This window comes from Tachysurus vachellii, chromosome 22 (assembly GCF_030014155.1).
Source record: "Tachysurus vachellii isolate PV-2020 chromosome 22, HZAU_Pvac_v1, whole genome shotgun sequence".
Classification (NCBI taxonomy): Eukaryota; Metazoa; Chordata; class Actinopteri; order Siluriformes; family Bagridae; genus Tachysurus; species Tachysurus vachellii.
Window position 1 is genome coordinate 14,077,928 of NC_083481.1, and position 23,874 is coordinate 14,101,801.

General features: G+C 41.4%; 1 protein-coding gene across 6 annotated transcripts; it reads left to right on the forward strand.

Moving 5' to 3' along the window:
• The first annotated feature begins 357 nt into the window (after positions 1–357).
• On the forward strand, positions 358–22,877 carry zmynd8 (zinc finger, MYND-type containing 8). 6 transcript variants are annotated; one of them, XM_060857838.1, is made up of 20 exons: positions 358–463; positions 5,536–5,606; positions 5,693–5,844; positions 6,830–7,051; positions 12,738–12,851; positions 13,274–13,366; positions 13,464–13,551; positions 13,641–13,696; positions 13,805–13,882; positions 13,980–14,095; positions 14,181–14,671; positions 15,597–15,734; positions 17,177–17,332; positions 17,732–18,274; positions 19,146–19,604; positions 19,742–19,944; positions 20,207–20,287; positions 20,397–20,475; positions 20,624–20,863; positions 21,047–22,877. In XM_060857838.1, exons 1-20 carry the CDS (start codon positions 450–452, stop codon positions 21,220–21,222), a joined length of 3,570 nt encoding a protein of 1,189 aa, XP_060713821.1. In that variant the 5' UTR covers positions 358–449; the 3' UTR covers positions 21,223–22,877. The 6 variants fall into 6 exon arrangements, 4 of the variants coding, with proteins under 4 accessions (XP_060713821.1, XP_060713823.1, XP_060713825.1 ...); XM_060857840.1 differs by having other exon boundaries at positions 6,908–7,051; XM_060857839.1 differs by lacking the exon at positions 358–463 and adding an exon at positions 3,120–3,374.
• The last annotated feature ends 997 nt before the right edge of the window (positions 22,878–23,874 follow it).

A 23,874-nucleotide genomic window follows, 5' to 3' on the forward strand; every position in this document is an offset into this window, starting at 1 on the left:
GTGGATTGCTTTGACATTGTGTCAAGGATTCCTTATGTGTGTGTGTCTATCTGTCTGTCTGTGTGTGTGTGTCTGTCTGTCTGTCTGTTTTAACTTACTTAGCCTAAATAATGGTTTTAAAAAAATATCCTCGCAGTTCATACGTGGGAAAAGATCTTGTTCTCAAATCAGTTTTGTCTTTTCCAATATGGATTCATTGGTCAAGGCCTAGTTCTTTTTAGCCGTACCCGTAACCCAGCTTTGGCTGAACAAAAGACACTTAGCCAGGAAGCGATTCAACCAATCAGCTGCCACGTTCCAGCTTGCCAGAGAGCATTGTCCAATCACAGCAGGCTTTTGGCTCGGCTGCCTCGGAGTGCCGAGGCAGTGCTTATGCAGTGAGAGAGGGCTGAGGGCTGTCCTCCATGTTTTAATAAGCACTGACATTACACACAAGTCTTTTCTAAGCCATGCATCCACAGAGGTAAGTTTGCTTTCTATGCTTTCACTTTCTGTTTAGCAAATCTGCTAATTATGTACAAGGTGTTAACACAAAAATATAATGTTTTTGTTCTGGGGGAGGTGGGAAAATCCTGTACCAACAGCACAGAGCTGGATCCTGACTGGCAGGAACAGGACTCAACAGCAGTGTGTTTCATTTTGTGTTTGTCTCTGCTGTGTTTATAACCCCTTGTTAAGCTGTGAGTGTACCCAGGACGAGAATGGACCTCTGTGCTTTTTCTCAGCTGTAACATTGATCAAGCAAAGAGTGGAATACAGGAGTGGTGTAGGCCAAGCCTCTCAAAATGGAAGGCCTTGTATGTGTAAGGGGAAACCCAGGCTGCAGAATGGCCTGCATTATAAGCACTACTGCAATTATACTGCAGTTTATTGCTGATCTTGTTTTTTGTTCAAGTAAGACAATAAGAAGTGCGACGGTTTGCTTTGGATCTATTAATCTTCTGCCAACAAAACTGAAGACGGCCTATAACTGACACACGTAACTGTACATAGTGCATGGACCTGGCTTTCTGTACTGTGCATTGATGGCACTGTGACACTTTTTTTTTTTTTTTTTTTTTTTTAAATCATGGATAGGGGTTGGCAGCCATTTTAGGTAGCTTCTCTTTTTTTGCTCATGTAGTAGGGCCTGGTACTGTATACTTAAAACACTCAGGAAGGACAAAAATAACATCCAAATTAAGCTGAATTAGTTGGCCATAAAAAGGCATCTTAAGTTTCATAAATTAAAGATATATTAGGTTGAAAATGTATCAAAATATTAAGTGTCTGGACTTTGGAATCGGCTAGGGTCGCAAAAAGATCGAAATATATAATCGATATTATAACCTCTGACATTGCAGGCTACAACATGCCATGAATTTTATGTTTTGGTGTGGCTTGTTTTGGTCATTTTAACCAGTGTGAGCATTTTTCAGTCCAACAAAACAGCATGTTTCAGTGAATCGTTTGATCTAACACAATTTAGGTCAAATAAATAACATAAATAAATAAAAAAAAACTGTCACCGAACCCACCTCTCTTGTTATTGGTCATGGTTAGAGGAAGTTTTGCTCAAATAATGAATCTGGATGCATTTTCAAGACCAAAATCCTGACTTTTTTTTTTTTTATTCGATCCACAGATAGCCGTTCTCATCAAATTCATTATATTTGTTTGATAACGCCTCCATTGCCAGATCTGATAAAAGCCTTCTGTTTAATTCTGACTAATTGTCTGACTTTACCTGATTGAACATTGTGTTTTTTAGATCTCAGATCAATGATTTGGAAATCCAATGCAAATCCAATGTTTTGGAAATCTAAGCAAGTAGTTGATTAATTGCTCGATTACTGATGGGTTGTTCACAGTTATCTGGATTTTGTTAGTTGTCCACTCAATTGACCCATTGGCAACAGTGACAGCAAAATATGCAGAAGGTAGATAATTACTTTATACAGTAAGGTTTGGGCTACATTGATTATTTAACAAAATCAGTGGTGTCAGTTTTGAAATAGCATTAGCATAAATGTAGATTGTACATGCCTTGTTGTCACAAACGACAACTCTCTTCAATTTGAGACTGAATACCTGATTTTCTGTGGCTTCACAGAAAATTGGATGAAATTTGTTCATTCTGCTTAGACTCGTTTTAGACATACATAGTGCTATCCAAGTGCCAATTTAGCGTTTTACTTACCCTGCATCTGATTGTTTAGTACTTTAATGAAGTAATGAATATGAAGTAATGAATTAAGTAATGAATTAATGAAGTAATTTGTAATACTAAAGATCTGGCATTTAAGATTGGTTTGTTTATATATATATATATATATATATATATATATATATATATATATATATATTTATACATATATAAACCACACTCAAAATAACAATACTATAGAACTATTGTAATTATGAAAAACAAGCCAAGATTGGCTTTATGTTAGAACACTTCCTTACCACAGGGCTCGGTCGTAGTTTTTGATTTCCACGGCCTTCTAATTTTATTGTTAGGTGTGGATATTTCCAGAAAAAATGGTATGGTAATTTGCTCAATTTGCCATTGTCACTGTAAGAGGGAAAAAATAAAGTTGGTTGATTAAATGTAAATTAGGCCTATTGTAATTTGTATATAATAACAGTAGGAACATCTATATAGGTGGTATCTTTGTTAGTTTGTGTATGTCAGTCGATAAATGCTGAGTATTTTCCAAAACAGCTGTTTCCTATAAGGCAGGTTACATTTTCCTTTTGGTTCTTTGTCTCTATGCTGTATGTGGGAGTGTGTGCATATGTGGGAGTGTGTGTGTGTGTGTTTCTAAGGCCCTCACTGCATTCTTGCGGGCTGCTCTGCTGGCAAAGCTTGCATTCCCACAGTGGCCACAGAAAGCTATAGAAAATGGATGCCCGTCACTGCTCTTAGATATTAGACGAGGCATTGGGATAGTAGGTAATCTGAAGTTGTTCTAGCGCTAGAGAGAATATATATATGTATGTATGTATGTAGCCTTGTCAGTGAAGGCTTAAAGAAGCGGAGTGTGATTTGGAGTGTGTTTTTGATGGCGGATGGCAGCAGCAGCCCTCCCTGCATTGCAGCAGTGGATCAGAGCAGAGCGGAGAGAGCAGGGAGAGCCAGCATGCCACACAGCACCGAGCGCCCAATCACGCGCCTCCGTGTGGCTCTCAAACCAATCGGCAGCCCACAGCTGAGGTTAAAGATTGACAATTGCACCGAGAGCGGCAGGGAGAGAGAGCAAGGCCCTTCTGGAAAATTCTGCACCCATCTTTGTCTCATCCCTTACCAGCTATTATAATTGAAAGGAAAAAGAAACCATATAAAAAAGCCCTGCCTGAAGAACCTGTTCACTGTGCACGTAAAGAAAAATAAGGTATGCTGTTATTATGCATCATGCGATTGTTTAAGTTCATGTGCTGGTTAGTGCGATGTCAGTTTATGTGACGAGGAAGATGATTATATCTGTGTCATGCTGCTTTGACGTGCGAAGGTTTAATGCCAGGTGAAGTGGTGCTATTGATTGTGGGAGTAGAAATGGCTGTTGCTGAGGATGGGTGGTGCATGCATGGTGGATGAGAGGAGGAGGCCAAGATGGCAAGTGCACAGCCTCTGAAAATGTTGTCGTGTGTGTGTGTGTGTGTGTGTGTGCTTTAATTTTTTTTTCTCCCCCAGAAATGCAGAAGGGAGAAAGGAAGAATCAAACCAGCATGATATTGCTGCCTCGACAGGAAGATGATTATCCTGGAACTGGAATTCTCTAGCTTAATTGTATCCAAAAGATCTCTATAACACCGTGTTATTAACTGTAATCGAATGACGTGTTTAAGATTCATAGGGTACAAAGTGTGCAGAAATAGGCATTGCATTTCTTCCCCCCTTCTCTTATGTTTAGACTGGATGAGAGCACAGACAGCTGATAGCGGGTGGTTGTTTTGTTTTGTTGATGGAAAGACCAGGGCATGGTGTGGAGAGGGGAAAACAGCACAATAGCAATGTCTGAGCGTCATTTCATAACCTGTGACAACACCATTATTATAATGCCTTGAACTATTGCAGTGGACTGGAAACGGCTGTATACTAATATATACCGTATACGGCATTGCTATGTAATAATAATATATCTTGCCACATATCTTTATGAATAAGGCCTTCTCTTACTTTTCATGGAATATAGAAATATACTTTTCTATGTATTTTCCAGGAGACTGGTTCAGAGTTATAAAAACTAGCTTTGTTTGCCTCAAGCTGTCCTTGTGACTAGGCTGTGTGTTGGTGGCGGAGTGAGGGAAGGCAATATCATCCCCACCCTCTGGATACATTATTCATTTTGCAGAGGCAACCATTTCCTTCATTATCCACTATCTGTTTACTTCCTACCCTGCTTATATTTGTATGTTTTGTTGAGTTTGTTCTCTTAAAGCATGCACATCTACATAAAAAAGTAAAGTATGAAGCAAACATGAACTTGGCCTCTCTGATCTAATTGTTAGGGAACCACATGTTTTTGTGTGCCATTTGGTTTGGCTCAGACGTTTACCTTAATTTAACCGCAGACAAATAAAAGACTTTCTTGTCCAAATTTTTGTATTAAACCTGATTGCAGCATGCTTTTTGGTCAGTGTATATCTGTGCACGCCAGACCTCTCTTGTTTTGAAAAGCCTCCTGCAGTGACACTGAGGGAAACCCTGGACTTCTGTCAAAGAAGCTCTTTCACTGAGAACCCTCTCTCTCTTCCACACTCAAAGCAGAGGAAATAATAAACCGGACAAGATGAAATTCAACGAGACCACTCGGTTGCGTCAAAGTTTCCGCTAGCTGTCTGACCACCATTACTTTTACGTGACCTGCTCAACTGATCGATTAAGATTTTACTGTGAAACCACTGACAAAAAAGACTGTTTCTCTGCATGCATTTATTATTAGCAGGGATGAGTACAAGTATGTGCTTTTGACGCTTGTTAAACGAGTAAATTACTTTTCGTATTAGTATACTGTCATCAAACATAGTTTATAGTGAGCGCTAATGCACAGATTTTGACAGGTACAGCAGTACCGGTGAACGTGGTTCATTAAAAATGTGTGCAAGGTGCTGTGAATTGTCCTTTGAGTCACGAGCAAATTGCAGAGCCTGGGGAAAGGAATTGTTCATATCTCAGTGCTCAATGTTTGCAGAAGTGAAGTGCTATCATGCGTGGCATTTCCTCTTTGTACACTAGTACCATTTTAAGTTTTGATGCATCAGTAGTTCCAGTCATGATGAATTTCAAATTGAAACCAAACCCAAACAGAATGGCTGAGTACTAAAGTACTAACTGAGTACTATTTTGTCATATATATATATATATATATATATATATATATATGACAAAATAGAAGTAAAAGGAATATAGACTTCATAGCAGTGTGGGGAAAGTAGCAAAAAATCTTGAAAAAATGCCATGGGCATGACTTTTTTTAATACCGTACATTCTGATCAGTTAAACTTTTTTAAACACCATACACCGTGTACATAAACATTCTCTGTGTACGGCAGTTTAGCAGACGAGGAGGCGAAGACAGAATCAGATGCGATTGAAGGAATGGAGATTGCCACACGATCCAAAGGTATGAAGAACATAACGCTCGGTAAAAATCATATATGATGCTCACTTGCATGTTCTCTAATCGTCTTGAGTTTTGACTTCATACAGTGTCTGATCCAGGGTCAGTGGAGCGTACCGCCCCAAAGCGCAAAGCACCTAGCCCACCGCATTCCTCCAACGGACACTCTTCTTCAGAAACGTCTCCTAGCCCTGTCAAAAAGAAGAAGAAACCGGGAGCCGTCAACAGCAGCAAAGATCAGGTTCAGCGCTTTCTTTAAACTGTTCTCAAACAATAGTTAACTATAATGATCTTTATCCATTACATACCATCTGTTGTTATTCTGAATGCTATAAGAGGTTCGCTAGAACTATGTCAGACCCCTTGGGCTTGATTTTCAGTCTGCAAATTCAGACTGCAGAATAAATAAATAAATAAATAAAAATAATAATAATAATAAATCCACAGAGAGTTTCTGGAAAATGATTACATATTTAACAGTGTTGCTCATCAGCTGATTTATTTTGCTTCATAGATGAAGTATCTTGGGTGTATCTGTGGACAAGGGTTGTATTTTGAAATGGCAGGTAAATTCTTTAGCCAACTCAAAGACTATGGCGTGATATGCCTGCTTATTTTATCTGTCTGAAGATTGTAAGTAAAGCACTCAGGGATTGCATTACACAGCAAGCGAGGGCAGCCTTTACTTTTGCTGCTGTGCAAAAGTACATTCCTCTATGTCGTAAGCAACATCTCAGTGATTTATGATAGACTGCGAAAAATGTCATTTTTATTTGAATCTAACGTGAATGTACGGCGTTCTGCGTCTGAGCAGTTTCATCCAAATCTTTTAATTAACTGTGCAACCGACACAAACTTGAACTGTTTAGCATTAATAAAGAAATGACTTTCTATTGCTTTTTTCTGTAATCGTTAGACGTTAAATTGGTAGATTGGATTGCGTGAAGTTCAGAAAGGAAAAATTTTTTTCCTCTTGTAGATACAAATTCAAGCGTGGTAGAAACTACAGGATACGATAGGACGATAATAAGATTTCGGAATGTTTGAAATAAAATTTTGCATGAAAATAAAAATTGCATGTAATGATCACTGAACTTCAATACAAGTGTGCAGAGATTATGTGGGTTTCTAATGTGTACATCTGCGGTGTTACCTCTGTGTGTCATGACCTGCATTGCCTTTATTTTGAAACCCCCGCTCTCTTGTTTTTCTCACCTACGTTCCAGTCCGAACTAAGACATGGTCCCTTTTACTATGTGAAGCAGCCCGCACTCACCACAGACCCTGTTGATGTTGTACCGCAGGACGGCAGGAATGACTTCTATTGCTGGGTGTGCCATCGCGAGGGCCAGGTGCTCTGCTGTGAGCTCTGCCCACGCGTCTACCATGCCAAGTGTCTCAAACTGGCTGCTGAGCCTGAAGGCGACTGGTTCTGTCCTGAGTGTGAGGTATTGGCACACACTAACACTGCCGTCCGTATGCGAGGTATATTATAAATATCTGCAATATTGGAAGTGCGTAGATCACAGATACTTGACAGGGGTGTTTTCCCAGCAATATAAATAATTGATCAGCACTTGAAGTGCTAAAAAAGAGTGTGCAGGAATGACAAAGGTGCATGTCCACAGGCTTTGTTTTACAAACATGTCATGAGTTAATGCATGGAATATTTGTACATTTTGTACACATTCCTAGCTGTGCTTGGGAAAAGATTGCATTCTGTGAGTACGCCACTGCTAAGTCCTGTCTTTAAAAGTTTAAGACTTTTCAAAGCTACACAGTTATATAATACATCTACGATGCTAACATACATCCATTACTAATGGATGAAGCCTTGGCCTGGAGGTGAGGTCGTCAGGTGGTCCCCAACCTTCACTGGGTGTTTCGACCCTTAACCACAACACCCTCCAGTTGGTGGGTCAGCAGTAACTGGCCAGGTCACTGCCCCTCTCCTCCAAGTTTAAAGCTTATATCCTCTCTCTTATGCCAGAGCCAACAGGAGGCTCTCTCTGCCGCTTCCCCCAGCTTACTAACAGCTGCTTTCCTCAGGTGACCTCTCAGTCCAACCTTTGTTAATAGATTCCACACAGATTGAGCTTGGAATCCCCGACATCCTACTTCCACCGTCATCAGCCAACATGTCCACCCTTTATCCCGACAACCTTCAACAAGTTGCTGGTATTTGGCTCTTTTCCTCTCAGCAGCATCCTCACAGCCCTTCTCCCACGGCACCGTCAACTCCACCATGATGATCCCCTTCCCTCCGGAGACCACATGATGATATCGGGTCTTAGAGTTGTAACCAGTATCGCCTCGGGGAAGTGGAGTTTCCTCCCCAGGTCGACATCCATTTCCCATCCCTTTGCTGACTGCAGAAGGTTCTGCTTAGCTTGGCTGTGGGCAACAGGTCTTTGGCGTTCTTTCACAAAGGCAATGGTGCTCAGCAATGATCTTACTCTGGCTGGTTGTTTCTTCCTCATTTCTTGCTCCAGGATGTCTGCAAGCACTGACAGCACCTTGTCACGGTGCCACCTGTATCCCCCCCGTGTCAATGCGGTCTTGCACCCTGACAGAATGTGTGCCATTGTTCCTCTCCTGCCACATAACCTGCACAGTGGGTTCTCCCTCCTCCCCCACCTGTGCATATTGACTGGGGTTGGTAAGATGTCATACACTGCTCGGAGTAGAAACGATATACGGAAGGGCTCCAGCCGCCACAGTTCACTAGATGTGATTGTTCTCTTGGGGAGGTTCCAGGCAAGCTCGATGGATTTTGCTCTTCTTGTTTCTTCCTCAAGGTTTCGAACTTTGTCCTGGATCATGGTTCTCTTCTCCCTAGGAGTTGACTTTGACCACTTCTGGAAATGTGATGTTCCTAGACCCTGCCTTCCGGTACAAGGGTTTCCGATGATATCTTTGGTAATAAGCGAACATTCTGCCTGGTTAATTGCTGTGCTGTCGGCCCACCTGTGGCCTGATCTTGTTCTGATTCCTGCTTCCCTGGTAAGTTGGTCTTGAGAGTCCCTATATGTCAGGGACAGTCTGCATTTGGTGACTTTAAACTCCTCCACCACTGATGACAAGGGAAGCTGGAGCTGGCCCGACCTCATGTAAAGCCCCAAGGATGTAAAGCTGGGGGGTATTCCCAACCATCTTCTAGGGTACTTGTTGAACTTCCTCTCCATTTCTTCAACTGTTGGTAGGAGCACCTCATATACAGTGAGAAGCCACATGAGTCTTGGAAGCAGGCCGTGTTGGTAAATCCAGCACTTGTATTTCCCAGACAGGCCAGACTTCTTCATCAGCCACTCTTCAACATGTTTTCCGGTGCTGTTCTTATCTGAAAGGGAATCATCATACCACTTTCCCAGGCATCTAATTGGGTTGCCCTGGATATTTGGTATCATTCCCCTTGAACAAATAGCTTGAACTTTCCAGTTGTTTTGCCCTTTCGAATCACCAGGCTCCTTGATTTCTTGGGCTTGAAGACCATCTTTGCCCAAGTGGCCATGCTATCCAGTTCTGCCAGGACCCATCTTGCCTGCACATGATTTGGCGTTATCACGGTAAGATCATCTGTGAATGCCCTGATCACTGGCTGTTGACGTCCCATTGCGGTCTTTGGTCCCCTTGACTTCGTACTCGCTACAGAGATGATCATGTTCATTTCCATGATGAACAAGATGGGAGAGATTGTGCATCCTGTCACTACCCCCTTCTCCACTGGCTGCCACTTTGTTGTAAACCTGGCGGACTGGAATCGCAACTTGATGTCTCTCAGGTAACTGGTGATCATACCCTGGATGTTATGTGGGCTGTAGTAGTAGTCTAAAGCAACTTGAATCAACTTATGGGGAATAGACCCATATGCATTAGCGAAGTCAAGCCAGACAAATGTTAGGCTGCCCTTCTTCTCCTTTGCTTCTTGGATAAGTTGGCTGAGAACTCCTGTATGCTCCAAGCACCCGGAGAACCCTTCCATACCACCCTTCTGGATAGAGGTGTTAATATATCCATTCTGGGTCATGTAAGCGCACAGTCTCTTTGCGAGCACTGCGAAAATCTTTCCCTCCACACTAAGTAGGGATATAGTTCAAAACTGGCTGATCTGTGTGGCTCCCTGTTCTTTGAGCACAAAGCACCCTTCCGCCCTTCTCCAGCTTGTTGGAATGGTTCCCTTGGACCAAATTACCCGCATAAGCTTCCACAGCCTTCGAAGGAGCTTAGGGCATCTTTTGTATACTTTGTACGGTATACCGCTTGGGCCCGGGGCCGAAGATGATCTTGCATTCTTAACTACCTCTTGAACCTCTCTCCATGATGGGCACTCTGTACTGAGGGATGTGGTAGGTGGGTCAATGTTAAGAAGCCTGAGATTTTCTTCCAGGGCCGTGTCTCTTCTAGGGTCACTAAATCCGTCCTCAACCGACTGCTCCACCTCCTCTTTGGAACTTATTAGAGTCCCGGACCTCACCTCACCCAGAAGTGATTTGGTGAAGCGGTACGGGTCCTTCATAAACTGGGCTCGTGCAGCTTCCTGCTTCTTCCGCCTCTGTTTGAATCCCTCAGCTTTTCTTGTTCTGATGAGCTGCTCCCAGAGGCTGGCTGTCAGCTCTTTTATTCCTTCCTTTTCTCCTATACTTGCCAGTTTGAACTGCTTCCTTAGGGTTTTGATCCCCTTCCTAAGTTGCTTGATCTTTCTCTCTCTTCTGTTGTCCTGCTTTTCTGGTCTTGCTTTATTCTCTCTCTTTGGCACTGCCCCAAACCGTTCCTTTGCCACATTATAGGTGATTGTTGTCAGTAGATCCACCTTCCTTTCCACTGATCCTGCTTGAACCGCTCCAAGCACTTTGTCCAGATCTTCATCTAACCTTGACCACTCCTCCTTGTCGCTCATTCTGGGCCACTTAATTCTTTCCTTCGTTGCCTGAGGTGGGCTTTCTGGATTGGCGTTGGTAGCTCTCCTTGTGTGGTCCTGGGGGGTTGCCTGCACTGAGAGATCCCTAGGACTATGGTGTGCTTCCTGCCTAGGGTTCTCCTCTGTCTCACCAGACAGTTCGTCTGAGCGGTGTGCATGCGTCCGTCCTTGTCCACACGTGGATTTGCTCTGATGTATCTTGAGCCCTCTTACGCCTTTGCTGATCCACCATGATGATCTTCCTTCCCTCCGGAGACCACATGATGATATCGGGTCTTAGAGTTGTAACCAGTATCGCCTCGGGGAAGGGGAGTTTCCTCCCCAGGTCGACATCCATTTCCCATCCCTTTGCTGACTGCAGAAGGGTTTGCTTTATTGTTGGGAGAGTTGAGTCATAGTGATGTCACAGCCATCCCAATATGGCCGTGCTTTCTAGGTGGGAAACATGCACTCTAATCCTTTCAGCTGGTCATAAGCTACTGTGAGATCATATATGTTGAAGAGAAATGGTACTGCTATCCTCTGAGAGGGTTTGAATGTTTTTAAAAGATGGAGCAAGCACTTGCTAGCCTTTGCCCTTGCCAAGTTGATAGGTGTCATATCTGCCTACCTGCCAGTCTTGGCTTTTCAATATGACCAAGTATAAATAAGGAGAACAATGGGCTCATTAAACAAAAATACATCTGGCATCGGCTGCTGTGCAGTCTCGCTAATACTCACTAATTCATTTAATTTCTGTTTAAGGGAAATGCACAATAGAACTACTCAGCATTACCACACATAAGCTACAAATAGTAATCAAGCCAAGTCAAGTCACACTCTATAGCAGTATATAATAAATAATAGTGTACAATGAAAGGTCAAGTGAACCAGAAATGACTTAACTCAAATTGGTCATCATATCAGCTAAATTAAATTATGGTCCCTATTGATAGTAGCAAAAAAAAAGAAAAAAAAGCTTGATATTGTTCTGTTTTTACCATGGACTGTAAATTCAGAATTCACTAAGAATTATTTTCACTAAGAATTATCTTATTACAGCTTTAAAGGTGGGGTGCACGTTGTTTGAGAAATGCTTCAGAAAACTGAGTCAGGCCAACAAGCAAAACAAACGTGTAGCTCAGTGGTCTTCACTATTTTTTAGATGTGAGCCACACTGATAGGACAAAGTCAATAGGAGAGCCACTTTCACCGCAAAGTATGCCAAGTTATTCAGTCTTCGAGTTGCAGATGATGCATGCTCCCCATCAGTTACCTCTTTTGTCACTGTCACATTGCTTTGTTGCTGTTCATTTTGTGCGCGGGATTGTTTGATAAGAAATCGATCCATTTTTTAGTCCGTGTGTACAGTAAACACAAGTTGTTAACTAGCATGAAACACAAACTAGCTTCTGGCAGGCCACCAAAAACTGGCTATTGCGCAGAACGCAGTGAGTCAGTGACGAGTCAAATAATATATATAAATATATATTATTATTTGTAATAGAGCACATTCGTTTTTCTATGCTTCCCTGATTGTTTTTAATGTTACTTAAATGAAAAATTAATTTTAACCACGTGATCATATCACCGTATTATTTACTGCCATGCAAGCCGCATATTAAAGCTTGGCGAGCCACAGGAGGCTTACGAGCCGCGCAATGAGTAACACTGGTGTAGCTAATGAGCTGAAAGGGGTGTGTCTTGTCAATAAGCGGCGGAGAGAGTGTTGCGCATGTCTGACATTAGCAGAAAGCAATTGAAACATTGACATGGCGGATAAAAACGAAAAGCGTAAAAAGGCTTATGATAAGGCAAGAAGCAGGACCCGTGTTAATATAGGATCAGATTTCCAGTGCTGGAGAGAACTGAACGTCTTCTGTGTGAAACAGAGCTAAACCTTTCACGGTACAACACACAGTACTACAAAAACACATTTGTATTACCATAGTATTACTCATTGAGTTCATTTATTGATCAAAATATTCCCTTGGCCAGCCGCCCCAGCAGGTTCTGCCATAATAGTTGCCTGGGTTACGCATGTATGTGTGGGGCGGAGCTTTCATAACAGGGGTGACACCCATTTGGGTTAGGGGCGTGTTTGTTTTGGTGATTTCTAATGCCAACATTGGCTTTCAAACGTCGTGAATTCCACCTTTAATGTTTAATGAAACAGTTGTCAATGTTTGAACATATGTAAAAGGTTGAGTCAAAATATGATGCATCTTCTCTTTCAGAAAATAACTGTTGCAGAGTGCATCGAGACCCAGAGCAAGGCAATGACCATGCTCACACTGGACCAGCTATCTTACCTTCTCAAGTTTGCCCTCCAAAAGATGAAACAGCCGGGTGTAAGCGTGCGCAGTGGATTCCGCACATCCATTTTAGCTGTTAACTTGTATAGTGTTTTTTTCTCATGAGAAGCTAAGTTACATTAGAGTAAATCCACAATTCCTTTCATACATGCTTTTTTTTTTTTTTTTACAATAATTACAACACAGTGGTACCGGTATCTCATAGCAGCATATACAGCCACATAGGCCATATCACCTTACAATCTTTGGATATTCATGTTCATACATAGACATACAAAGTGCAAAAACAATATAATAACAGGAAAATGCAACAAAAAAATAATAATAATGCAACAGGGCATATCAATGTAAATAACAGGGTCATTTCATACATGCTGTTTTAATCGAGGAAATTAAATATTTCAACCTATTTCTGTCTCCCTCTCTCTCTCTCTGTCTCTCTCTCTGTCTCTCTTCAGACAGAACCGTTTCAGAAGCCAGTGTGTCTTGATCAGCATCCTGATTATGCGGAGTATATTTTTCATCCCATGGATCTCTGTACATTAGAAAAGGTAATAAAAAAACAAAACTCAACAAATCACATTGCTCTAATATGTTGTCTGCTTTGGACTGGAGCTGTTTAAGGATTTTTTTTTCATTCCTATTTAGAATATCAAAAAGAAAATGTATGGCTCTACTGAAGCATTTCTGGCTGATGTGAAGTGGATTTTACACAACTGCATTATTTACAATGGAGGTTGGACATAAAACTGATTCATATATGTATGTAAATGTGCTGCTGTTATTGATTTGTGTGGGAAAAAACTATTTGTTCATATTTTCCAGGAAACCATAAGCTCACCACGACAGCTAAAGTTATCATAAAGATCTGTGAACATGAAGTGAGTGTAACAGGGTTTAAAAGTTTTAGATAAATGCAAAAGTTAAAATAAAATATACAAATTTGGTGCCAGTTTTTTCAGACCTCTTTTTTTTTTTTTTTTTTACAGATGAATGAAATTGAGGTCTGTCCCGAGTGCTATCTTTCAGCCTGCCAGAAAAGGGACAACTGGTTTTGTGAGCCGTGCGTAAGTAGTACTTACTATATAAATATGTGATTATTAATCCATTAATTAATGTTATTAAAATCATGTGACTTAACAGCCTACTTACTATTTAATTTAGAGTAACCCTCATCCCCTAGTGTGGGCCAAACTTAAAGGTTTTCCATTCTGGCCTGCCAAAGCTCTGCGAGACAAAGATGGGCAAGTAGATGCACGATTCTTTGGACAACATGACAGGTATATTATTAAAAATCTGCACATGCTTAGCGTCTCCAGTACTGCATTCTATTCATTTATGCTGCATTTCTTTTTTTATTTTCAGGGCCTGGGTCCCAATCAATAACTGCTACCTCATGTCTAAAGAGATTCCTTTCTCCGTAAAGAAGACCAAAAGCATCTTCAACAGCGCTATGCAGGAGATGGAGGTATATGTGGAGAACATTCGGAAAAAATTCGCCATCTTCAATTACGCCCCGTTCCGCACACCCTACACGCCTGACAACCAGTTCCAAATGCTACTCGACCCAGCAAACCCCGGCGCCGGCTCATTCAAACCTGAAAAACAGGAGAAGATCAAGCTTAGCTTTGATATGACCGCAGCGCATGTAGGCAAGGGCGTCGTGCCAGCCGGCATGGGTGGTGGAGGGACTACCGGTAGGCGTATCGCTATGCCAGACATACCACGATCACCGATGAGCACTAACTCTTCCGCCCATACTGGCTCTGACGGCGAGCAGGAAGGCGGAGAAAAGAGCCAGACCAGAGCACTTCTGCAACACCACAGCACAGGAGAAGAATCTCTCGATAGCACAGGTAGTAGTGATTAATGACAAATGATTACTTCATACTTTCACTATACTGATAGTCAGATTATGTTCATAAGTTTCTATTGTACATTTTAATCTAGGTTTCTCTCTGAAAACATGCTGAATTGAGCTTTGATTGAAACCGAATTTTTTGATTTTTTTCTGTAGTATGATTTTTATCTTTATCTTCATCATTTATGGTCCTTAAATTCAGATTCTAATAAAAAAAAAAAAAAACTGAAGGAAAATCTCCAACTCTATAAGCTGCCTTAAAGACGGGGTGCACGATGTTTGAAAGCCAGTGTTGACATTTGAAATCACCAAAATAAACACGCCCCTAACCCAAATGGGTCCCACCCCTGTATTGATAGCTCCGCCCACACATACATACGTAACCCAGGCAACTAATGGAAAGTTATGATAAATGTGTCTTTATCATAGCTGAAGGGAAGAACAATACGATTGCAGATAAACAAACAAGCAAAAATGACACAAGCATAATCATGCAAAGGACGGCATATATTAGTTCTGTGAAACAAAGCAAAACTAACGTTACTCACCTATCGAGAAGGAAAAAAGCAACCTCGGCGTCCCATCGCTGGCCTTCCTGCTCCTTCAGTTCTCTCCAGCACTGGAAAGCTGATCCTATATTAACACGGGTCCTACTTCTTGCCTTATCATAAGCCTTTTTTCGCTTTTCGGTTTTATCCGCCAGGTCAATGTTTCAATCGCTTTCGGCTAATGTCACACATGAACACCCTCTTCGCCGCATTGACGACACGCCCCTTTCCGCTCATTAGCTACACGTTTGTTTTGTTTGTCGGCCCGACTCAGTTTTCTGAAGCATTTCTCAAACAACGTACACCCCACCTTTAAGCAAGGTAAACCTTTTATATATGCATCTAAATTAAACAGCCCCTTGGTGTCCACAGCGTCCCCTTCTGCTCCACGAGCCGGTCCTGCAGGCAGCGCAACGGACAGCCCCAAACCGTTTCATTGTACAGTCCCAAACACGCCCATTAAACAGGAGAAGACCCCCACTACAGGCAGCATCTTAAATCTTAATCTTGGTAAGCTGTTTCTTCTCTAATTAAAGCTGTACTGTGAATATATCTCATAAATCTGAACGAATATAGCAATCTGAGTAAATCTAAACAGTGAATTTGTACGGTGCAAATATACATCCAAATATATGTGAGTTCTGAGTATGAAGGCATTTGTATGGTGCAAGACAGATAGCAGAAGTGTGACAGTAGTGCAAAAGGACTTGTGTGCAATAAGGAAGTGTGATGTGAGATGTGGATTTTTAAAGTTCAGGAGTAGGAAGGAAAGGGGGAGGTAATGGACAGAGTTCTACATCTTGACAGCCTGATGGATGAAGCTGTTTTAGAGTCTTGTGGAGCGAGCCTGGAGGCTCCGGTACCTTCTCCCTGAAGTGTCTTGACTTGTGTGAGCGATGCTGATGGCTCTGCTAGTGAGGCAGGTGTGGAAGATGTCCATAAGGGAGGGCAGAGAAACACAGATGATCTTGCAGGCTGCATTCACTCTGTGTTTCAGAGTCTTTTGACAGGAGGCAGTGCAGCTTCCGTACCACACAGTGATGCAGCTGGTGAGGATGCTCTCAATGGTAGAAGGAGCACATGATGGGAGGTGGGACTCTTGCTTTCATCAGTTTTTGGAGGAAGTAGAGGTGTGAGTGAGCTTTGTTGGCCAGCTATGTGGTTTTTGTTGTCCAGGAGAGGTCCTCAGAGATATGCACCCCTAGGACATTGGTGCTGCTTACTTTCTCCACAGTGAGGGGTGCTGTGGAGGTCCTCTGCTGAAATCGATGACGAGTTCTTTGGTCTTCCCTACGTTGAGGAAGAGGTTGTTGTCAATACATGACTGGACCTCCTTGACTCGCTCCTGTAGTTGGCCTCGTTGTTGTTGTGATGAGGCCCACTACGATCGTGTCGTCTCCAAACTTGACGATGCGTTTTTTTAACTGTACACAATCATGGCTCAACAGGGTGAAGAGAAGCAGGCTGAGCACACACTTGTGGCTTTTCACAAGTTTTTCTGCCAATCCGTATAGTTTGTGGTTTCTCTGATAAGAAGTTCAGCACCCAGTTACAGAGAAGTCCCAGGTGTCTCAGGTTGTTTACTAGCTGCTGGGGGATGATAGTATTAAATGCTGAACTAAAATCCATGAGCAGCATTTGCACATAGGAGTCTTTTAAGTCCAGGTGTGTAAGAGCTGTATGGAGAGCGGCTGAGACGGCATCCTCCGTGGACCTGTTGGTACTGTACGGAAACCAGAATGGGTCATGGCGGGAGGAAGAATGGATTTTATGTGCTGCATGACCAGCCACTCAAACTCTTCATAATGATGGGGGTCAGTGTGACAGGCCGGTAGTCGTTGTGACCGGATGGGTGCGGCTTCTTTTATTGTTGTGGCCTTTAAATGTCATGATTTCTAAAAACCTGTGCTGATCCCCACATGCGTATGTATGTCTGGTGTATCTCGTTTCAGACCGTAGTAAGGCTGAGATGGATCTAAAGGAGCTGAGCGAGACTGTGCAGCAGCAGCAGGGAGCTCAGGCCTCACTCACGTCCCCTAAAAGACAGATCAGGAGCCGCTTCCAGCTCAACCTTGACAAGACCATCGAGAGCTGCAAAGCACAACTGGGTGAGCTTACAGACACAAACAAATTGAACAAATCAGAAGTCGATGCCTAAATTCCCTCAGGAATTTTAATCGAAATGTGGACTAATTAAAGCCAACCTTACTTTTAGCTTACCTGATAACTGATGATACAGACTAGCTTGCATTCTGTGAGCCTTGATGATAGCTGTCCCAATAGAAACTAGATCTATACAAATGTAAAACAAAATATAGCAAAAAAGTGAAGGAGGTTGGATATTTTAAAAATTGTGAGAAAAATGTAAACATTAATATACTGTTTTTGGATAGGCAAGTTAAGTCACTTCTGTTTTCTGTGTAGAAGGCGATTGTTGTGTCTGACTGACATGAAAAAAGAAACCATGCCTAAGAGAACTTGCCACTTCTTACCTCTGCTCTAAACAGGTATAGAGGAGATATCAGAGGATGTGTACAAAGATGAGGAACACAGCGACTCGGACGACTCGGACAAGTCTGACTCCAGTGACAGCGAGTACGCCAGTGACCACGATCAAAAACCAAAGAGCACCAAGGATTCAGCTGCTGATGAAAAACCAGAGAAAGAACCATCAAAAAAGAAGCCCAAACCAACATCCCCTGCTGGCGAAGACAAGGACAGCAGCACGGAATCATCTGGTACATCTAGCTCGCTGACTAAAGCTGAGAAATTGGGAAGTGCTGTCTCTCAAGCCAAAGAAAAGCCAGTTGTTGAGATGGACAAGGAAGCGCCCAAAGCAGCATCGGCGTCTCCCGGTACACGAGAGAAGTCCAAGGCGACAGAGGAAGCCAGGCAGCCTGTGTCTGTCGACGTAGACATGGATTCAGACTCAGAGCGAGAGCTAGTGATTGATTTGGGAGAAGAACCAGGAGGAAGAGAGAGGAAGAGGCGCAGGAAAGACTCAGCCGCTGTCACCGCACACAAAGAGCCCGCAGCCTCCAAGACCGAGGGCGAGTTCTGCGTCCGCTCAACATCCAAAGACTAAATGTCTAAACCTTAAGAAAATCAATATAACATCTTAGACACAGCGCAGATGTTTTTTCTTGCTCCTAATCAAAAAAAATTAAGCTAAATTAGGAGCTCTCTGAGATCATTCTTAGAATCTTTTTGAATACGGACCCTTATCTTTAAATGATGAATATCCCATCAAGGTGGAAGACATTGCAGAGATACTATCATGTCTTTTTTTTTGTCATCTAACTTTTATAATCTAATTATCGTGTCTCTAACAGAATTAAAAAAAACAATCTAATATCGTGTCTCATGTCACATACTATAAACTGTTTTCCTATTACAGTTAGTTTTTAATTTTAAAAACCTCTTCATCCTCTTGAAAGGTCTGTTTTGAGTACGAGTTTTCAGGATATTTGGGATGCAGATCATGTCAATAATCACAACGAGGAAGTTTTAGAGAGAAACAGAGCTCATCGGTATGTTTCACTCGTGAAGCAGTCACATGCTCGCTCATATATACGTGGTGAAAGTGAAGTGTATTTAAAGGGCACAGGATGTAAAAGACACGTGTTTCTGGTAGAGCGTGTTTTCACTTCGCACTCACTTCATCTGGGTAAAGTTTGGCCTGTGACTTCACAAGCCTTCGAGAACCAAGCGTGCAGGAAGGTGGTCACTTTGTTCTGTAAAAAAAAAAGGAGCTACTTTAATGTTCATTTATTTAATAACTACAAATATTATAGCAAAATAAATTCAAACCAATCTCATATTTAATCGTTATTCAGATATTTTACCAGTGTGGTAACATAACAGTGTGGTTTCTTTTACCTTCTTATACATGCATCTAATATATATATTTCTATTATTTAGCTAAAGGACCTCCAGCAGGAAGCCTTGCACCATCACAAACTCCTTCAACACCCTCTTCCACTCCAGGCCTTAAAGACCCTTCTCAGTCTCCCATGGCAGTTCCTCTAAATGTAGTCACCATCCCCGCCGTCCCTAGCAGCACCGCCCTCGTCTCCTCTTCCCTGCCTAACACCGCTCTACCAACAGCCCTGCCTTCCTCCACCCCCACCAGCACGGTGAAGAAACAGCGCCCCCTGCTGCCCCGCGAGAGCGTGCCGGTGGTAGAGAGAGCCGTCGTGTGGAACCCCGGGGCCAAGTTTCAGACTTCCTCTCAGAAGTGGCACATGCAGAAGGTGCAGAGGCAGCAGCAGAGCCACACACAGCCTCACACTCAGGCACAGACATTATCGCAAGCACAACAGGCGTCGTCTTCACCGTCTTCCTCCAGCACTCGATATCAGACACGGCAGGCTGTTAAGGGTAGGTAGGCCCCCGAGTGGGTTTGACCAATGATTTAGACAGTCACAGTTTAATACATTTAATTACACAAACTGTTCCGTGATTCTTTTGTTGTACCGATACGCAGAACTAAGCTTATAGCGCTTTATTTCTCACAGCCGTGCAGCAGAAAGATTCCCCACACAGCACCTCGACCTCGGCTGTCACTCTGGTCACCAGCACCCCTGTGTCTGCAGCCATAATGGCAGGCGTCACAGTTAGCTCTTCCTCCTCATCCTCTTCATCCTCCATGGCAGGAGATCTACAAATCCCCACCACCTCTGCTGACGTGGCAGCTGACATTGCAAAATATACCAACAAAGTAAGATTCCAGATCTTCTCCGTACTCTTCGGAAAAAAGTTTTAGACAAGTAAATCCGAATATTATTCTTCGGTTTCTTAGAAGAATTAATTAGAGTTTTTAAGAGTGATCTACCCGATCTGTGATGTGTACGGGATTTTAAATGATTGCGTGGTTTAAAATTGAATTGGACATCCATCATTGTGATACTAAGGTCATGAGTTATTAATGAATTATTGCTATGTCACTGATTTGAGAGAATTGTTATAACGTGTATCGACAGATCATGGATGCAATCAAGGGGACAATGACGGAAATATACAACGACCTCTCCAAGAGCACTTCAGGAAACACAATAGCAGAAGTATGAAACACTTAAAAATGAATACAGTGCTCATAATAAAATGGTATTATAGCAATTTTTGCCAGCTTTACTGGCATCACCAGTGACATGCCCTTGTTTTGCCTTTTAGATTAGGCGGTTACGGATCGAAATCGAAAAGCTGCAGTGGCTCCACCAACAGGAATTATCAGAGATGAAGCACAATTTAGGTTTGTCATTTTCAGTCCACAAAGCACACACGGACAAATTCTACATTAGTACCCGTGTGTTTTTGTGCCTTTTCTCACATATCGTGCTGTGAAAATAAGGAAAAGCAAGTTACCATGGGAAATGAATCCTTTTTACATTTATACGCAGAGCTGACCATGGCGGAGATGCGGCAGAGTCTGGAGCAGGAGCGAGAACGGCTGGTCGCAGAAGTGAAGAAGCAAATGGAGATGGAGAAACAGCAGGCGGTCGACGAGACCAAGAAGAAGCAGTGGTGTGCCAATTGCAAGAAAGAGGCCATTTTCTATTGCTGCTGGAACACAAGCTACTGTGACTACCCCTGCCAACAAGCACACTGGCCAGAACACATGAAGTCCTGCACGCAGTCTGGTACGATAACCGTTCATTTACTACTACTGTTGTTTCAGGAATAGACAAATCATAGATTTATTAACTAGCCCAAAAGACTAGCTCCAATATCCCACCCTACCTCTTGGGTAGTGAATTGTCCTCTCCTGCTTTCACATATCTATTGATTTGATCTGAGTTCTATTTTATCTGTTTATTTTTTAGCAACGTCATCACAGCAAGAGCCAGACACCGAGTCAAACACAGACGGCATGACTAAGGTTTCTGTCCATCCCAACAACAGTCAGGACTCGCCTCGAGAGACTGCAGGAGCTCCTCCTTCAGACAAGGACAGCGATGTGGACAAATCAAAGGACAGTGTCACTGTCAGTGTTTCCTAGCTCACAGCACTTACAATTGCACATATGTACAAAACATAATCAAGTTCTGTCACTACAAACAAAAATACTTTTCATGTTGTTGTCTTGCCAGGATCTGTGTTTAACACTTTGGGAGGCTGATTTACATTTTTGCATCAATAATAGTTTCAATAGTTCTCGGTTCTATAAGGCATTAAAGACACAACCAGACCTCTTTAGAGACTTTTTTTTTATTTTTTTATTTATTTTTTTTTTTACTCGATTCTTAATTGAAGTCCAGAACATTTTTTTCTGATTGGCTTGTTCATTTATCTCCTCAATACCAACACAATTACTGTGAACGATATTTACACAAAGCAGTGGTATTTTTGTGCTTATTCCATGTTTGTGGGGAATTTGCACAATTATTCAAACGCTATTTGGCTTCAGTGCTTCACTCAAAAACGAGACGCTGTTAAATCTTTGTCTCGCCGTTTAAACGGTAATCCTCTCACCAGCTAGAGTGAAGATATGAAGATATAAACACGTTCATAATCTGAATATATTTGGGTAAATATATGGTTTAGGTGTCAAATGAAACTCCCTGTGGATATTGCTGATAAAGACATAAAATTATGATGTTTACTGTGTATCGGCTCATAATGAAGAGGCAGTCATGTTACATTTTTATTGCAAGTTGCCTATTTCTTAAAAAAATATAAATAAATAAATAAATATATATATATATATGGGGGTTGGGTACAAAAATGTGAGAGTTTCTTTTTATTTTTTAATAGTTCACAAATTGTAAAAATTAATATTTGTTTATATTCGTATTTAATTTGTCCAACTTTTTGTTTGGTAATATGAAACTCAGATTACATAATATTTTATTTTCTCTACACACCACTAAAACATTTACAATTCAGAAGGACAAAAAAACAGTTTGATTAGATTGTCTATTAACATTAGTGTTCCCAAGTGGTGTTATTATGTTTTTGATTTGATTTTGTTGAATCAAAGTGTATTTAATATGGCATGGTATAATAATCTCAGTGGATCATATGATACCAGGCTGATTGCTGTTAAAGAATCACACACTTTATTTTTATTATTTAAACACATTTGCCTTCACTCGCACTTTGCCCTTTTTGGGTTCTTTTATATTTTTTAATTAGAATTTATTAGTTGTTTTTTTTTGTTTTTTTTTTACCTAATTATATCTGACCAAACTGTTTTGTTATATTTGTGCATTAAAATCAGATTAATAATAATATTTCATCTCATTTCACATTGTACATTCAGAATTAAGAGACATTTCATCACGGCTTTTCTAACCGGTTGAATCTCACTGTTGAATCATTTTCACAGATCATTCTGTAATATTTCTGATTTTATTATTTTATTTTCTATCAGGACAGTTAGGTTAATGTTTATAATACCCCTGGATGACCGACAGAAATAGAATGGTCCAGCAAAACTTACCAAAGCTGAGGCTGGAAGATCATAACTGAAATTGGGATGCATTATTACAGATTATTACAGTACAGTAACACCATTACAGCAGCCTCCCTTATATTTACATTGACTGTTGACTGTTCAGTACATCCTTAGCTCTTATAAAGAACTGTTGTATATAATACAATTAAAAAAAATTGTTTACATATTGTACAGAAATAAAAATTTGGTGGTCTTAATGTGCCTTTTCTGTTTTGTGTCTGATGAAAGACAATATAAACTTGTATATGCCTTTTATAAAAGGTTATGTGATGAAAAAGGAAATGTATAATTTTTTTTTTTTTTTTTTTTTTTTTTTACATTTATAGATGGAAGGTGTCTCCAGTGTCTCAACCTCGTAACAGTCAGAAAGTGCAGTGGGGTTGAGTTCAGGACACTTACTGTAAGTTCTTCCGTCATCAGGCTTGCATAAACTTGGAGTGGAGACTTATGGGTTAAGGCTCTTTGTTTCTGATCAGTGTTGGGCCCTTGAGCAAGCCTCAGTCCTCTCTGCTTCAGGGATGCTGTCTCACGTCCTCATATAGCTTTCTCTGTATGGCTCTGAGCTAAAGCATAAATTATTATATATGTTTAAATAATGAAATAAATGAAAAAAAAATTAAATCCTTTAATGAAATGTGTTTATAGCCACATGCAGGGTTCCCACGCGTCCTGGAAAACCTGGAAATCCTGGAAAATTAATGACCAATATTCCAGTCCTGGAAAACACATGGAAAATGAGAGAAAACATAAACTTTCCTGGAAGAAATCTTGTTGTCCTGGAAAATTATTATTTTTAAATGTTCTTGATCATTTAAAGAACAGTTTACAACTGGTCGAAACAATTAACGTTAGTAACAGAAAGCGCTCTGTTCAGGGACGCTGAGTTTTGACGGGTTTTTTGTTATGCTGTTTAATCTCGCTGTGACGGATGATGCTGTCTTGTGTTGGCGGTTTCAGGTGCTTGGAATGGTTTAAGTGCTCGAATGTTTTCAGCAAATGGTGACGCGTAAGCAGGTTATATTAACCTTGAAAGGAAAGGGTATTAATATGTGCTGTCTTTTTATTTTATAAATGTTGAAATTTCATTCACATGACAAATTGTCTTTAAAAGTATAGTTAAGTAATAGCCCTAAAGTGTACATTGTTTTTAAGACTTCTGGAGAGAAGAACATATTACTTTAGGCTGTGAATCTG

Bases quoted from the DNA above. Each gene is read 5' to 3' on its own strand.
- zmynd8 (XM_060857838.1), top strand. The intron at 14,096-14,180 runs GTATATTATTAA...TTTTATTTTCAG, and splicing joins TTCTTTGGACAACATGACAG to GGCCTGGGTCCCAATCAATA. The intron at 15,735-17,176 runs GTAAGCTGTTTC...ATCTCGTTTCAG, and splicing joins CATCTTAAATCTTAATCTTG to ACCGTAGTAAGGCTGAGATG.